This window comes from Talpa europaea, assembly GCF_964194135.1.
Source record: "Talpa europaea genome assembly, chromosome: 12".
NCBI classification, from domain to species: domain Eukaryota; kingdom Metazoa; phylum Chordata; class Mammalia; order Eulipotyphla; family Talpidae; genus Talpa; species Talpa europaea.
In genome coordinates this window covers 51280715-51298455 of record NC_140079.1, presented here as the reverse complement: position 1 = coordinate 51298455, position 17741 = coordinate 51280715, and the positions used below count along the sequence as shown (strand labels likewise).

The 17741-nt window shown below is 37.1% G+C and overlaps 1 protein-coding gene across 1 annotated transcript; it reads left to right on the top strand.

Annotated features, from left to right (window-relative positions):
• Positions 1-379: 379 nt before the first annotated feature.
• IVNS1ABP (influenza virus NS1A binding protein) lies at positions 380-11616 on the top strand (the record flags this gene model as incomplete). Its single annotated transcript, XM_084248751.1, is given in 14 exon segments — positions 380-490; positions 710-879; positions 1010-1085; positions 2158-2331; positions 2643-2768; positions 4125-4242; positions 4245-4252; positions 7804-7933; positions 8160-8384; positions 8792-8913; positions 9010-9136; positions 9216-9347; positions 9766-9939; positions 11068-11616. Coding segments are annotated over 14 exon segments (1947 nt in total). The 3' UTR covers positions 11322-11616.
• Between the last annotated feature and the right edge of the window lie 6125 nt (positions 11617-17741).

The following is a 17741-nucleotide window of genomic DNA, read 5'->3' as shown; positions in this document are numbered from 1 at the left end:
TCACAAAACAATTTAATCCACCTTAGGTATTGATTTTTCTTGCTTATGGGTAAAGGAATGACAGTCATCCAACTTCTATGATCACATTGTTCTAGGCTTTTAGGTTGTTACTTGTATGGGTTTGGGCAGGGCTGACAGGTGTGTAGACCCGGCCAGACTTTTGAGTTACTGCTACTGTATGAATCCTTACAAAGACTTAAGGTCAAAGAAAGACTTTGTACATTTGGAACCAGTGTTGTTTCCGTAGTGTTCTTATGTGGTGGTAGGTTGGAATTTGAAAATAAAGATACTCTATTACTCTTTAAGGTATTATCACCATTCACAAGTAAAATAACTCATTTTCTTTCTTTCTGACCGTTAGCTAAATTTGTAAGGAAAAATGATTCCCAACGGATATTTAATGTTTGAAGATGAAAATTTCATTGAATCTTCTGTTGCCAAATTAAATGCTCTGAGGAAAAGTGGCCAGTTTTGCGATGTTCGGCTTCAGGTATTTAAACTTCAGTTGGAAATTTACAGAATCGGTATTTTATTACTAAAACCCATAAGTTCTTGGATTTGCTTATTTTTTTTTCATAGATTTAATAAAATTTTTTTGAAAAATGATTTACCTATAAATGTAAAATAAAGGGCCTGATGTAGTAATTAGCTAGAGAAATACATAGTCATAGTCCACAATATTTCTAATTTTAATTATTCATCATTTCAGGTCTGTGGCCATGAGATGTTAGCACACAGAGCAGTCCTGGCTTGCTGTAGTCCCTATTTATTTGAAATCTTTAATAGTGATAGCGATCCCCATGGAGTTTCTCATGTTAAGTTCGATGATCTCAACCCAGAAGCTGTTGAAGTCTTGTTGAATTATGCCTACACTGCTCAGTAAGTGCTTTGAAGTTAATCGTATAACCAGGGAATGTTACCGGGGAATTCTAAGTCTCTAAATTTTTTAAAATTAAGTATGTGTTTAAGACCTTGGTATCATAAATGATAAATAACTTTTTTTTAATAGGTTGAAAGCTGATAAGGAATTGGTAAAAGATGTTTACTCTGCAGCAAAAAAACTGAAGATGGATCGAGTAAAACAGGTAAAGTACCAGTTGTAGTCTATAAGGAATGCTGTTAGTGGGAAGTCTTTCTTTATTTCAGAATGTATAACCTACCATAGGACATTGCTAAGTCTCAAAAATTTGAAAATAGCCCTTTTCCCCTAGAGAAGTGAATATTAACTGTTTAACTGTAGTTTTGTAGCAAAATCATACTTCTGGTAACTTGGATTAGTCTTTCTTTTCCACTGGTCTTCGCTGGCAGGGTGGTTGTCCTGATAGCATGAACTAAAATATTCCTGTTTTCTCAAGAGTCAGTTATATAACTTATATTATCAATTCTTTCATTCTGTACTTTTGGTTCCTCTTGGTACCACCACTGAGAAGTGCTTAATAAGCAAAGCATTTAATCTTCTAATGCCAGGGTCAGTAAATTTCAAGCCTCAGGCAGCTGCCTGTTTATATAAAGTTTTCTTAAGGAACACAGATTTCATTTCCATTTGATTAATAGCTGCTTTCCAACTATAGTGACAGTTGGCTGGTGACACCAATGGTAGGGCTCACAAGCCTGAAATCCTATCTGGCCTTCTATGAAAATGTTTGCTGGCATCTCCTCTACCTAATCCTTGGATGGCTTATAGCACATATCTCTCAAGTTAGCTTCTCCCTAATGTAGTTGCTATTTTTCAGAAATTATTTCGTAATTATCTTCTTTTCAAATGCTCTAGCCAAAATAAATTGTTTGCTGTTATCTTTCCTGCTTCCCCTCTGCTTTCAACATCATTCTTTCTCTAATAGAGATCTATTCTGACATTGTCTTTACGAACCTTTATCTAATTTTTCTAGTTGAAAATACTTGTCTGAACACATCACATGCACTATCAAAGCATTTCAGTTTATTGCATCTTTCCTGAAATAGCTTACGCATTTGTATGGCATCTTTAGGTGGTTTTCGTTTGCATACATATGTTATTCCCACTGTAAAACTTGTTCTACTAAGCAGTGGTTTTTTGATTTGTTATTTTATTTTCTCACAGTACTTTCCCATTTTGCATCAAGTTTTTGTTAAATAAAATTTATGTAAATTCTGGCACTTGTGTATTTCTTTTCCAAGGTTTGTGGCGATTATTTACTATCTAGAATGGATGTTACCAGCTGCATCTCTTACCGGAATTTTGCAAGTTGTATGGGAGACTTCCGTTTGTTGAATAAGGTTGATGCTTATATTCAGGAGCATTTGTTACAAATTTCAGAAGAGGAAGAGTTTCTTAAGCTTCCACGGCTAAAGGTAAGGAGTAAAATCTAAACGAAATAGTTACTACTTAGTTCCAGGCATGGAATCTTTGTCCGTATTTCAAGAGACTGAGTAATGGTAATGAAAAGTAGTACTGGAATGCAGTGAAACTGTTTTTTGTAGAAGTGTGAGTGATCTGCCCAGGAGTTATATGTTCTTTGTTTTATGGCTACTGGTTCCCTTACAAATAAAAATAAGTGCATAGACTGCAATTGGACATCTGACAGCTTTATTGAAAAGTTGAGAATTAAGTGAAAATTAGAGACTCAACACTGACCCCCGTGTCACTGTTTTTCTGCAACTAGTTGGAGGTCCTGCTTGAAGATAATGTCTGCTTGCCCAGCAATGGCAAAGTGTACACAAAGGTAATCGACTGGGTGCAGCGGAGCATCTGGGAGAATGGAGGCAGTCTGGAGGAGCTGATGGAAGAGGTGAGTTCTAAAGTAAATGGGATTCAACAATTCTTAAAAATTATTTTGCTGTAACATGAAGGATTCCCTTTCACTTTTATTTTATAACCATGACCCTAAAGAATTTAAATTTTGCTATAGGTACCCCTAAGCTGAGAAACAGGGGGGGTGTCCAGGTGAGCTGAATGAACTGTTCAGTTTGGTCTTCTGCTTTTCTTTTTTTTTTCTTTTTTTTAATTTCCTTGCTTATTATGTGCTGTTAACTTTCTTTAAAGTAGCATGTAATTTGCTTTAGAAATGGGAGGTGGTACTGAAATTTTCTGTAGATTCTTAATTTTTCTTCACAGGTTTTTGCTTTAAATGTGACAAGTAGGTAAAAGCTTCTAATGGTTGTTCCTCCCCATTGATTTATCTCCCCATAGGTTTATTAACAAAACTAGGATACCCAAGACTGAAGAAACAAGAAGAAACCTCAAGTGTATTGACACGTAAAGAAGCAGCAGTCCTGCCCCAGTTCTCCTAAGAAAAATCCGCTGTGGGCAGAGAACGATGATGATTTAATGGTGTTTACTCCTTTACAGGATTCTTATCTTTAAAGCTTTGTGTTTTTCAATGGTGTTGTTCATACATATAGTCACTTGGGCTACTTTTTAAAACTACACAAGAGAAAATCAATGGAGAAATAGTGGGACCCAAACGTGCAGATGCAGCGGTTAGAATGACCTTGAGTTCATCACTCCACTTACGCCGTTTATATTCACTAACAGTTGGCCACATTGATTAGGCCTTTAAAAATATTGTTACCATGTTTTGGAAAGGCTAACAGTTGATCTTTAAGTTTTCTGTAGTTTCCCACTTGAAAATCAGATGCATTTGGCCATGTACTGCATCTGGTAAGGGAGGTCTCACTACAGTGTGTTTGCATTTTTGCGTTTGTTTCTTATCTGCTTATCTTGACATTGCATACAGGATAGAAATATGTTTATGCAAATCAGATTCCTTCACTGGTGTAAACCTTGTTCAGTATTTTATTGTAAATATGTATATTCTCTCAGAGCCTATCTATTGTACTAGTGCCTTTTTTCTTAATGCTATTATAATTGAAACGATGAAAAAAATGAAGATCTCTTTCAAGCCTTTCAAGCCAAGGACTGACTCTTCAGCCAGTATTAGAAGATTTTGTATTTTATTTTTGTTTTTTAAATTTTTACAACCATGACATGTATTTTTCTTTACTTCGGGATCCTGCCAGAGTAAGAGGTTCAAGAAGCTCAAGCAGCACACTGGAGGTTACCTTGAGGCGTTTGTGTGATCTGCATAATAGTGGAGTAGCCATGGAGACAGTAGCCACATGGGTGTTCTGTTGCTGTTTTTCAGGTTCAAACCTTGTACTACTCAGCTGATCACAAGCTGCTTGATGGGAACCTACTAGATGGACAGGCTGAGGTGTTTGGCAGTGATGATGACCACATTCAGTTTGTGCAGGTACACATTGCACATCTGAGGTAACCTCAGGTTAAAATTTGATTAGAGCATTTTATAGTATATTGAAATTTTCCTTTAATAAAGGAAAGTAGAAGAATATTGGTATAACTGGACATAAACATTTTGGGGAGGAAACAAACATTACTCAACAAATTAGGAAACACTTGTTTAGATTTTTTTCCCTCAGTAAAATAAGATTTACAAGTAATATGCAAAAGGGTGAATAAACTGAAGCAATGTGGAAACTATTTGTTAATTTGGTTAGATTAGAAAAAATTGTTTGCAACAGGAATGACTGTTAGACCCAATTTTTAAATATCTCAAGTATAAATGTTTTTAGTTCATGGACAAATAACAGAGAAACATGAACACACCATGAGTATCACAGTGAACCCACCAGTTTCAATACTACCTGGGTCAAGAAGATCAGATTTTTAGTATCTGAGCAGCTTTCTTGCCTCTTTATCAGTCACTGCCCTCCACAGTCCCAAATAAAACCATTTTCCTAATTTCTGAAATAATAGATTAATTTGCCTGTTTTGGAAATTTATATAAAAGTTCATATGGTATATTCTTTTTTGTTTGGCCATAGCTCAATGTAACATTTGTGAGAGATAAAATCACATGAACTGACCCAGATTAATGTGTTTTTGCCTCTAATAATTAGGTGGTAGATAGTGACTTGGTAGTAAAGAGTACAGTGAAGTTATCAGGTGGTCTGTGAATATATTTTCACAAAAAGTCTTTGGGTTTGAATAGTTGATGTTTGCTCACGTTTGTTTATTTTGGATGATTCTACAAAAGGCATAAAGGGGAGGGCATAGTGGAGACAAGAGGAGAGAAACTAGGGAAATTTCCCACGGGAAGCAACACTGGAGCAGTCTGAGGATTTAGGAGTTTGCATAGCAGATGAAGCAAAGGATATCTGCACAGGGATGATAACTCTTGGAATTGCAGGCCACTGAAAAGTAGGCACATAAACACCTGTTTGGAACTTACATTTTATCCTGCAAGTAGTAAGGAATTTTAAAATAATTTTAGAGGGCCTCTCCTGGTGGCGCAGTGGTTGAGCGCTGGGCTACGAGGCTGCCCACAGCCTCTGCAGCGCCGGTTCATTCCCCGGCTGCCGGCAAGGGTTCCACAAAAAAAAAATAATAATTTTAGATGAGGGAGTAGAGTTATATGAGTAGAGGTGTTTCATAACTTTTAACAGTAGTGGAAATTGGAGCACTAATGAAACAATAGGGGAATTGGTTAAATATGGCATTCGCACACAGCAAAGATGTTCATTAATCATAGTTTAGACAAATGTTTAACAATCAGATGGCGCTCTGGGATTCCAGCTGATTCGAGCTTTTATACTTAACAAAGTGATAACGAAATGATTAAACCCTTATATTTAATAACCAGGGACAGAAAATTAAAGCTGTGAGACCATTTGCAGACTATTAAAAGCTGTAGATAAGTGGGGGAAATAATGAGGGCTTGATTCAGGGCAAGCAGGAGAAAAGGTAAAGTTAACATTTATAGTTACAAAAGTTGTGAATGTTTAACTTAGGGAAAAGGAAGAATTTGAGCATGTGCAGGCCTCTTGACATGGTAGGACTAGGTGCTGGTGTCAGGAGTAGAGATAATGAAGTACGAAGGATGAGGGGACCCACTAGGTTTCAGGGATAGGAAAAGAAATGGAGAAGAAGCCATTAGAATGGTAGGAGGACAGCTAAGAGTCACATAGCATTGTAAAAACCAGCTAACAGAAGAAAATTGGAAGAACTAAATTGTCAGCGTGTCAAATCATTGTCTGGGAGAACATGTCGAAAAGGATAGAAATAGCCCTTTGGAATTAGTTTTAGGAAATAACTAATATTTAAGAAGCCCTTACTTTGAAAAGTGATAGTAAAAAAACCTGCGGAACCAGAAGGAAAATGTGGTGGGAAGAGATGATATGAGAAAATTTGAAGCATTATACTTGATAATGTTCCAGAAGGAATATGAAAGTGTTAATCTGCATTTATACATAAAGCTTATTGGCTATATACTACTAGTAGTCTTTATTGTCATCATACTTCTCTCTTTCACACCTGTTTTCTCTCAGTCCATACATTAGAAGAGTTTTTCTTTACTGCAATAAAACCTTTTAATGTAAGCATCAATTTGTCTTACTTGGGATCCCTTCTTCCCACAGAATGGAATGGGGTTTTATGTACTTTGTAATTCCTAGTATCAGAGGGCATGGTCTGTCATAGTATAAAGACTTTTTATTTTCATCTTTCAGTTGTATTTCCTTAGCCAATGCAAATCTTGTGTTTCACTATTTTTATCTATAAAATGGGTAGGTGATATTGTCCTCACTGGAGTAAAAGAAATTTGAATCAGGTACCTAATTATCATTAGGTACATAATAAATGCCCAAATAGAATTTAATGATAATCATAAACATGATTCCTTCTCGCCCTTTTCTCAATAGCATGCATACACTATAACTACTACCTGAATGGCCCAGACCAAACTTTCAATAGTTCTGTCATGGCTTCCAAATTCTTTTTCTCTGTGGTTACATGGATTTTTGCTGCTACTAGAGGCAAATTTCCATCAGATCTCTTGGCACCATGTGGCTTTGGCCATGGAGACCAAAAGAAGTGAATAAACAGACACCAAGTGCTGAAAGTATATCTGTCCATTTGGCAGTTGCTCTCGAGGCAATCTTGACTCTTCCAGTTCCTTCCATGTGAGCTTTTTCCTTTGGATGTGTAAGAACTAAAGAAATTGGGACAAAACCACCAAAAGGAAACTCCTACACAATAGTGTAATTTTCTCACAGTCATTGAAAATTTGCAGCTTTATCCATTTCTTCTCCTTTTAACTTTCCAGTGTATGCTACTTTTGTGAATGTTTGGTTCTTTTAAGCATTATTTCATTTCTGGTTACTATTTCTTTTATATTTGTGTTTTGATGTAGTCCTGTTTTTCTAGAAAGCCAGCCTATATAATACCTATAAGGTAGTCCTAATGAAACACACTTAAAGTGTTTCTTGCAGTTGCCAAGTTTTTCTTTAAAATACTTTCAGGAACTGGATGGATCAGTTTGTTCATTGCTGGCACTGTATGAAGGATACTAGTACCTATGACTTAGGTTTGAATTTCATGAGAAAGGGGATTAAATGTATCCTCTCAGTTATTTCAGGACATTTTAAATTTTTATCTTTTGAAGATTCAGAACTTGATTTAAAGAGTATATGAGCTTATATGGATTATTGGGGGAGTGTCGCCCCCCCCCCCCACCTTTGGGGTACTCCAATACACGATCTACAATATGTACTTTTGTTTAAATTGAGCTTTTTCTAACCAGGATATTTGTATAGGTCTAGTTGTTTCATCATTAAGTGGAGATGGAAGTATGCCAGTAATTTCTATCAACTGGAAAGTGTTGTGTTAAAATTAGGTGTGCTATATATGTCATTCATGGATGAAGGACACTGAGTATTTTTCCTGTGTGTGAACTAGTTCAGGAACAAAGGTACACCAGCTATGGCCTTTGGCTAGGTTTCTGTAGCTACCTTTTGATTTTGCAGAAAAAGCCACCACGTGAGAATGGCCATAAGCAGTTAAGTAGCGGTTCCATTGGATGTATCTCTTCTCCAAATGCTACCACACAAAGCCCTAAGCATGAGTGGAAAATCGTTGCTTCGGAAAAAACTTCAAGTAAGTGTATTTTACTTGTCTGATTGTCTTCACTTATTTAAGAAAGAATGTTTAGTGGAACCATTTAATACTTTAAATTGACTACTTGAGGAAAAAGGCTAAAATTTGGAAAAAAGCAGATAGTTCCAATTTGCAATCTGGATAAAGTGGAGTCCAGTTCAGGATCACACAATAACCAAAAGTTACATTAATTTGCATCTTAAACATAGAACTCTTTTGCTTACAGATAACACTTACTTGTGCCTGGCTGTGCTGGATGGTATATTCTGTGTAATTTTCCTTCATGGGCGAAACAGCCCACAGAGCTCACCGACAAGTACTCCAAAACTAATTAAAAGTTTAAGCTTTGAGATGCAGCCAGATGACCTAATAGAAAAGCCCATGTCTCCTATGCAGTATGCACGATCTGGTCTGGGGACAGCAGAGATGAATGGCAAACTCATTGCTGCAGGTAAGAACTAACAGATGAGTGTTTTCGTACTGGAAATCTTCAGGTGGCTAGGCCAGTTGCTTGTAACATGCAAACTTTGGAAGAGGAGGGGCTTGATGTCTTCTCCTTTGAAACTCTAACCATATTCTAAGATAGCAGGATAACGAGTAAATACATTTTTATTACCTAAACTTCAAATCAGTGACTACTTCTAATTTAAAAAAAAATATAAAGTGGTTTATAGTTCTCTCCTAATTAATTTTTGAGCCAAAGCAAGTAGTTTACTCGTACTGGTAATGTTATTTAGCTATTATAAGTTCTTAGTTGAATTACCAACTAAGGGGGCCTTCATAAGTTTGTGGGTGAAAATATTTTTTCTCATGCATCTTAAGTCTGCATAAACATAATGCCTGGTGATTCTTTTCCAGGTGGCTATAACAGAGAAGAATGTCTTCGAACAGTTGAATGTTACGATCCGCATACAGATCACTGGTCCTTTCTTGCTCCCATGAGAACACCAAGAGCCCGATTTCAAATGGCTGTACTCATGGTGAGTGCATTGTGTTGCCAGAAGGAGCAACCCATATTGAACTTTTTCTCATTACTTCAGAATGGCAGACATTCTAATCTCTCGCCTTTGGCATAGGGCCAGCTCTATGTGGTAGGTGGGTCGAATGGCCACTCAGATGACCTGAGTTGTGGAGAAATGTATGATCCAAACATAGATGACTGGATTCCTGTTCCAGAACTGAGAACTAACCGTTGCAATGCAGGTAGTAATACTTTCCTTCTGAGATAACTAGTATGTAAATGTGATAACTGTCATATAATCTTACTTAATTCTTATCATAGGAGTGTGTGCTCTGAATGGAAAATTGTACATTGTTGGTGGCTCTGATCCATATGGTCAGAAAGGATTGAAAAATTGTGACGTATTTGATCCTGTAACAAAGTCATGGACAAGCTGTGCTCCTCTTAACATACGTAAGTTGATATTATCTCTCTCAAAGTTGCTGTTTTTGTTTTTCTTCTTTTTTTTTTTTTTAAAGATTTATTTATACATAGGAGAGCTGGAGTACAGGCCAGAGGCACGTTGTGGGGGGTGAGAGGATTCACCAGAGACAGAGTGGGGAACAGAACAGGCAGATTGACTAAAGTACACTTCTGAGGCGAGCAGTGGGCGAGTCAGGAGAGTTCTGCTGCTGGAGAGTTCTGCTGTGCCTTGTGAGTTGCTCCCTGGCTGACTGAGAATGGATAGCTTCATAGGTTGCGTCTTAACCCTTGCACCACCAGGGAGACCCCAAAGTTGCTGTTTTTCAAGATCTTTACACCAGTAGTATGTGATGTCCACATTTAGTTATGGGAGAGACAGTACCAATTTTGCTTTGACTTGATTTTACAGGTAGACACCAGTCTGCAGTCTGTGAACTTGGTGGTTATCTGTACATAATCGGGGGTGCAGAGTCATGGAATTGTCTGAACACAGTAGAACGTTACAATCCTGAAAATAACACCTGGACTTTAATTGCTCCCATGAATGTGGCAAGGCGAGGAGCTGGGGTAGCTGTTCTTGATGGTGAGTGTTGGGATTTGGTGAGTGAGGACTAGGTTCTGGCAATGATTTGCTCTAGAACTCTTAAGAATTCGGAAAATGGGGATCAGTGGTTTGTCTTTTAGAAATGTCTTTCATAATAAGACTCAGTACTTGCTATCTAACTTAAATATATTAATTCACTAGTGTTTTGGTAGATGTTCATTTTCTCCCATAAACCACATCCACAAAGCATCCTCTTGGCAGTTGAGCTTGTTTCTTTAAATTGTAAGGAATTTAAAGAATTTGATTTGCAAAACAAAAACATGCAAATCATAGATCTAGTCTTTTCTAATGTTTATTCCATACTTAGAAAAAAAAATTTGACTGTTTAAACAAGTCTTTCCAGACAATTAAGTGTAGACACAACTTTTTCACATTCATTTTATTCATTTATGTATACTTATGTAATTATAGTAATGAATTTAGCGGTTTTTTTTTTGGGACAAAGCAGAATCTTGGTAAGTTATGGCTGAACTGGTGAAAGCTTAAGTGTATAGACGCTGCCAGCAAGTAGCATACTGACCAGCAGCCTTCAGCCTACTATTTAAAACACTGGAACCATTAACTGCATGAATATTCTAAAATAGTCGTAATTCTCAGTCTCTTTCCAAGAAGAAATATTTGTAACAATCATTTTCTGTTGTTGGAAAGTTCTAGAAAAGAGTTATTTGAAATCTGCTTTCCTATAACTTTTTGAATCTTAGTTCCCATGGAAGGAAATAATGGAAAATGTCCAGTGCACAGAACTGTTCTGTGCTACTTACTAGCTGTGTCTTTGTTGTCTACTTGGGGGAAATGGTAACTGCAGCAACCCTATCCTGTAACACAACTACCTTAGAATTGTTATGAGAAACACTTTAGATGCTGCCCCCCCCCCTTAAGTTGCCTAAGTTCCATGTGCAAAGGGTTTTTTTTATCACTTTTATTCCATTTTGTGTCTCCAGCTTCCAGAGAATGCCTGCCATGTTAGTAGACTCTTCACATTTTTTTTTTTTTGACAGAATGAACAGGCATCTCTACTAAGAATTACTTTCTTTAGCAAAGGGCAGATTTAGGGTTTTTTCTTGTACTTCAGCCTCCTTAGATTTACTTTGTCTATTTCTCTTTTAGGAAAACTGTTTGTAGGTGGTGGCTTTGATGGTTCTCATGCCATCAGCTGTGTGGAGATGTATGATCCATCTAGAAATGAATGGAAGATAATGGGAAACATGACTTCACCAAGGAGCAATGCTGGGATTACAACTGTAGGGAGCACCATTTATGCAGTGGGAGGATTTGATGGCAATGAATTTCTGAATACGGTGGAAGTCTATAACCTTGAGTCAAATGAGTGGAGTCCCTATACAAAAATTTTCCAGTTTTAGCAAATTCAAGACCCTTTGAAACTAACAGGCTTAGTGATGTAATTGTGTTTAGTAGAGGTACACTTGTGAATAAGGAGGGTGGGTGGGTATAGATGTTGCTAACTGCAACACAGAGCTTTTGCATATTGCATATTATTAAACAATGCTGTACATACTTTTTGTTTTATTTGAAAAGGAATGCAAAGATGATGAAAGTCTGTTTTGTGTATTTTTAGGAGTACTTTGTTACTTTACATTTTGGAAGTTGATATTGTAAAAGAATAAACCAAGAATTGATTGGACATGTCATTTCAAGAAGTTCCCTCTCCCCTACATTTGTTTTCCCAATTTGCACATTAATAAACGACACTTCCCTCAAATGTGTATTGTGGGGCAAAAAATGTTAGAACTAAAATATAGGCAGTTGGGTTTTTTAAGGGCCCTTTTTCAATAACTGGAACATTATAACAGATTTATTTAACTAGATGATAATGATTATTTTTGTTTCTATTAAAAGAAAGCTGACATGCCTACCAATATTTAATCTTATGACTGCCTTTTTATGACTTTTTATATTCTCAGTAAAGTCCTTTTTAACCTGGTAAAGTAAGATATGATAGATTCAAATGACTGAAGGAGTGATGGTCTTAAAAGTGTGCACTGAGGCGTTTTCCTTTATACACTCACCCACGTCGCATTTTTTAAAATTTCAGACTGCAATACCAATGTTACTTGAATGGATTTGCTGAACAGTAACAGCTTTGAATTTTTATTTAAAATCCTGATTTTAAATATTTTGATGGCATATTTTATATATCAAGGCACAATAGCAAAGAACAATGAAGTATTTCATTTTCTAAATCTGGTTTTTATCATTAACAAAATGATGGTAGCCTTTGTAAAAAAAAAAAAAACCTGCTTTCAACTGTATTTGGTTTATGAATACATCCTTTAGCAGAACTATGTTTCTGTTCAGTTTTTCTATTCTTATAACTATTGTTGAGAGTGAGGTAATACCTAATGTGTAGTGCTACACTTAAAACCTACGGTGCCAAAATTAATCCACCTTAATGCAGATGCAAACATACTAAAGGTACTTTACAAGAAGTCTTTGCACCATGGCATTGACATCCAATGCTGTATGTGTACCTATTTGTTACTGAAAGCTTGGGGAAAAATTTTTCAGTAATGATGAGCTTATGGGAAAAAATACTCACCTGGCTTCTTCCATCTGAAATAAGGGCTAATATAAGATCGTTCTTCTCACGTAAGACAAAAAAGCACACTGGAATCTTCATGAGCCAAGTGGGATAGGGTGACTATCCAGTAGCTGATTTGGGTCAGGAAGATTGTTTGAACTGTTCTGGTACTTCAACTCCTCCTTTCCTTAATTTAGTCATAAAGAACCACCACAAAATGAAATGGCTATGTAGTTCCTGACTATATTTACTGCCACTTTGGTTTTGGACTAAAACTTAGGCTGGTTAATTTGAATTTGCCTAATGGGACTTTTTTAAATGGATCTGTAATGTGTTCTGTTTAGCAAAAGAAAACAAAATTTCAGTTGGGGATTTAGTAAAATCCTTGAAATCAATCTTAGTTTCTACGTGACTTGCTTAATGCAAATAATGTGGTGGGACTACCTTGGTTCAAAGTTCTCCTTAATCACAATTGTTGCCAAACGGGTACTTTGGTAGCTGAATAAAGTATGTTTTTAAAGTGGATTTTGACAATAAAGTTTCCATAAAGGAAACAGACTACTCAATGACCACTTACGAACATTTAAAGGTACCAAAAACCTTTTTTTTTTTTTTAAACCACTATGGGTTTGGGAGTAGTTTCAAGTAATACTGGCAATAACCACTCGCAATCAATTGTACCAAGACTTAAAACAAAATACTTGTTAATGAAACAATTGGTTATGTTCAGGTGAGTATTTTCATTTGACTTAAAGATAGGGTTTTGGTTTCTTGTATGCTAGACATACTTTGCATTACTCGACACGTTGTAGAATTCCTTCCATATAATCATTCTGGGAGGGGGTGGCTCTAGATTTGGGAGTGTGATATAATGCTGAAATTCTTGCTTACTAATAACACTGTGGGTATGCACTATATAGAATCCCCAACTATATAATCTCTCCAGCCTCAGAATTCTTAATTTCTTAAAGTAGGCTAAGGAGCAAAAGCCCCTTAACAGGACATTCCTGCAGCTCCAGAGTTGCCTTCAGTAGAGTGCAAGTCACAGGTAATTCAGTCTATAATATCAGCCATTTATTTGTCTACTCTTTGTTTCAAAAAAGGATTTGAAGAGTGTTTAGTTGAGAGAGACATAAGATACAAGGTAACTGGGTGGAAAGATAAAAATACGGATACACCAATACAAGTCTTAAGGCAAACCACAAATTTAATCTTGTAAACAGGAGACCTGCTAATACATTAAATTGCCTGTAGGTAAAAAAGGAATTATTTTGAAGCACTGATTTCTTTTATAATAAAACCCAGAAGTTCTTCCAGAGTCATAAAATAAACTGAGCAGCAAAAGTTAAATTTATAAAGTGGAGAAGTACTCGTATATGTCATGGGTTCGTCAACCTACTAGCATAATGGCCAACAAAATATTCAAGCTTCACTATTAACAGTTACATGCTTTGTTAGGGACTGAAGAAAGGTAAGAAGCAAAATCTAAAGTATTAAGCTGAGTATAGAGTTGACAACCTGTGAAAATATATGACCTAAAAAGGGCATATCTGAAGATTAGACTACCCATTTCTCAGTAAGCAAAAGGTGCCATGCTATTTCAGCCTATAAAATAGGTGCAATATCAAACATGAATGAGAATTAAATTTTGAAATGATATATCCAGAAAAGAGTAGGGGTTGCTAAATTAAAAGCTGGCATCTACCACATAAAATTGTAACAATAATTCATAGGGCTACGTATCCATTAAGGCTACTCCCAAATCACAAGATGTATCTCTTGTACTTTGAAAGCCTCAGGCTTAAAACTACCCATTAAAGGCAGTTCTGTATATAGAACTCTCAAGACACAACAGGACAATTTTTAAATGGGCAAAAGATATGAACAATACGCTTCACCAAAAAAGAACAAATGGATTCCAATGAGAATATGAAAAGACATTCACAATCTTGAATCATTAGGAAAAGGACGTAAAATGATATCCACATTGATTAAACAAAGTAACACCGAGTCCTGGTTTAGAACACATTAAATTGCTGAAGGACAAAATTGTAAGGTCACTTTGGAAAACAGGCAGTTTCTTAGTTAAATTCCTGATGCAGGAATCCCATTCCCGGGCATTTATCCACTTACAATGGAATACCACTGAGGAATGAAAAAGAATGAGCTGATAGAACATGGCTGGATCTCAGAGCATCATGGTGAGAAGCCAGCCTCAAATGCCTCCATTTATGTTGCATTCTGGAAAAAGAAAACTACAGACTCTTCAATGGCTTCTTGAGGCGGAGATGGGAGTTGGCTAGAGGGGCATATGAATTTTGGGGAGCAATGGAACTCTCCTGATTGTGCAGGTGTAATGTGATTGATTGTTGGACAAAATTTACATATACACACACTCAAAAGCTCAAAGGAAAAGAAGGAGAGGCTAAGGACAGGTATATTTTCCATCACTTTTGGAAATCACATTAGGGAAACGTTTGATCCCACAAGGGCTGTGTACTGAACTGGTGTAGTTTAGCCCATAATCAATAGACAACATACAATAGAGCTCCAAAGACTGAGAAAAGATTAGGAGAGAATAGGATGTTAAAACTGGTTTGTACTTAGAAACATTGAGCAAGGTCATAGCTGAGATTTGGGTGTCTCACCTACCAGGTTCATAACTGTTAATTCTGCTCAAGCTCATGGAGTTTATTTTCGGTGGAGTTTTATTGGCAAAATTGCCAGAGCGCCACCGACTGGGTAGGGAACTAGGCCTATCAGTCCAAGTCCCAAGTCTCTGAATCAGAAAAGAGCTATGAGGGGCATCACGAAGACAGCATTTGATCATTCAGTAGTGAGATTCTCTCAAAGACGGAATTGGTAAATCAATCCAACTCCTCATAGAAGGCTACTGAAAAGGTCTCTGGTAGATGGTTGGGCTTGGGAAGGTGTCAGGAGTAGGACCAATATGATGCAGGCTCTAAAGGTTGCCCAAGACAATAAATAGCCTGGATCAACCTTAAAAGGAGTTCTGTTCCCCCTTAAGAGGATGGTCAAAAAATTCAGGAAATGGACCTTCAGGTTTGTCTTGTTTCCTATATTTCACGTGACAATTACCACAATAGGGAAGCTGACAACTAACTCATCTGTGAAGTTTTAATTTTCAGTCTCAATTGCTCACTGCAGGTCCAGCAAGAGGACCCAGTGGGGCACAAGAAACCCCAATTCTTTAGCCAGCTTTGCTTTTTGGCCAGTAGGCTGGGACATCTGGGGGCTGCTCCAAATCAGAGAATCCTCCCTGGTCCTCTAAAGAGGGAAATGACTATCTCTGGTTAAAAAAAAAAAGGGGGGGGGGCCACCCTTTTTAGTAGAAAATGCCTGCAGCTACCCCACTGTGGCACTTTGCTGTATTAATTTTCATGGATGCTTCTCAGGAACTTCCTCACAAGGGCAAGGCCAAGAGTAAATACACAGAGAGCCGTTCTCCTGGCATGACTTTCCTCACTATTCCCTTCTGGTGCGTGGCATGCTCCATGATGGCTTCTGCCCAAAATATACTAGCTATACATACTAAAGAATGGACATTTTGAAACCTTAAGTTCTTCTTCTAAGTATGTGGTAATTCTTCCATCAAAACAAATGAATGTTCTGCAAGGTGGGGCTTATGTTCCTTACATGATTTGAGATGCACCCATCCAGAGCGGGGAACAGGAAAGAAAAGAGTAGGGGGTAGCAGGAAAGGGAACCCTCAACACCTATAGGGAAGTATTATGAAAAATATGAAATCAATAAAGTTTAAGATCAAAAAAGTTTACAAGGAAAAGAGAAATAGAAAAAAAAACACATTTCATTAAATTTTAGAAAACATTTCAAAGGAAGGCTGAAGCAAAATTTTTATATGAATTTTAAAAGACTAGAAAGTAGGACACATCTTACGTAGCAATATAACAAAATGAAAAAAGGGTTGAAATAAAATAATGTACAAGGTAAAAGACAAACTAAAATAAAATTAAAAACTACATGTATAAGGTGAAATGTGTGGAAGAATGGAGGTAGCAGCAATGAAATTTCCTACAAGGTATAACATATATTAAAGATAAAAAGGAAAGAGGAAGTAATAAATTAGAGCAAAACCACCAATTGGATATACCAATTGGATATACCAATTGGAAGCAGTTGAGAAAGACTAGGGGAGCAGATGCTTTATTAGCTCCACAGGGAAGAAGGAAAAAAAAAAAAAGGACGTGGCGAGCAGAGATGCTCTGGAAGATTCTCCTACCCAGCTCACATCCCTGACACGGCACAAGCGGGGTGTTGTCTGCAGTGAGCAGCTTTAGTAAGTTCTCTCATGGAGAAGGTCACGTCTATAATTAAACTTGTACACAGTTCTGAAACAAATGGAAGTAAAATGAAAAGCAGTATCTTACTAAAAATAAGTTATTTATTGCTTTTTAAAAATAAATTAACATTTATAATAGACTACCAAGTTGGATTTTAGCTAATGTAGTAATAAAAGCATAATATACTCTGGTAAATAAAGATTCCAACTTACAGTATAACTAAAAAATGACTCAGTGGAACACTTGGACACTTAGCTTAGCTGGGGGCAAACATCAGTCACTGCCACCTAATCCACGCTGCTTCACATTTAAGGGAAAACTGCATAAGGGTCACCCTGCTCTTCCCATTAGAAATGCAAGAAGAGGGAGATCCCTGGGGAAGAAGCAAAGAGGCCGTGTAACAAGTTGGAGCTGAAGTCAAAATCAATTTCATTGCCTTGGGGGAAAGGAGGTGTTTTATGTTCATCTACATGGAAGACAGTATGCTCATAAATCAGCCCTGGGTAAGATTTCATTTACAGAATGTGGCGAGCATGGTCACATCCTAACTTGGGTTTGGAAGTATCTCTGGTGACAAAGCCATACCAGAGTGGAGAGCAATGCTAATCTTTATGCCCTAGGCCTTCCTCATATGCTACAGTGACTCCTGCCCTAAAATGACTAAAAAGCTGGCTCTCCTTGCCTCGGACATTCTGGCTCAATATCAGGAGTAGAGGTAGGGCGGTATCATCAACTCAAAATGAGTTAAGTCCACAGCTTATCATACAATGGATGCATCAGGCCTTTTAGAGCCTGTCAGCAATAGGCAATCACCTTTTTGTACCAATGAGACATTTCTTAAACAGTTCTTGGGTTTGGCTCCAAAGAGAGAAAGCTACTTTGTAGACCAGGGCAACTCCTTGGAAGTGACAACTCAACAC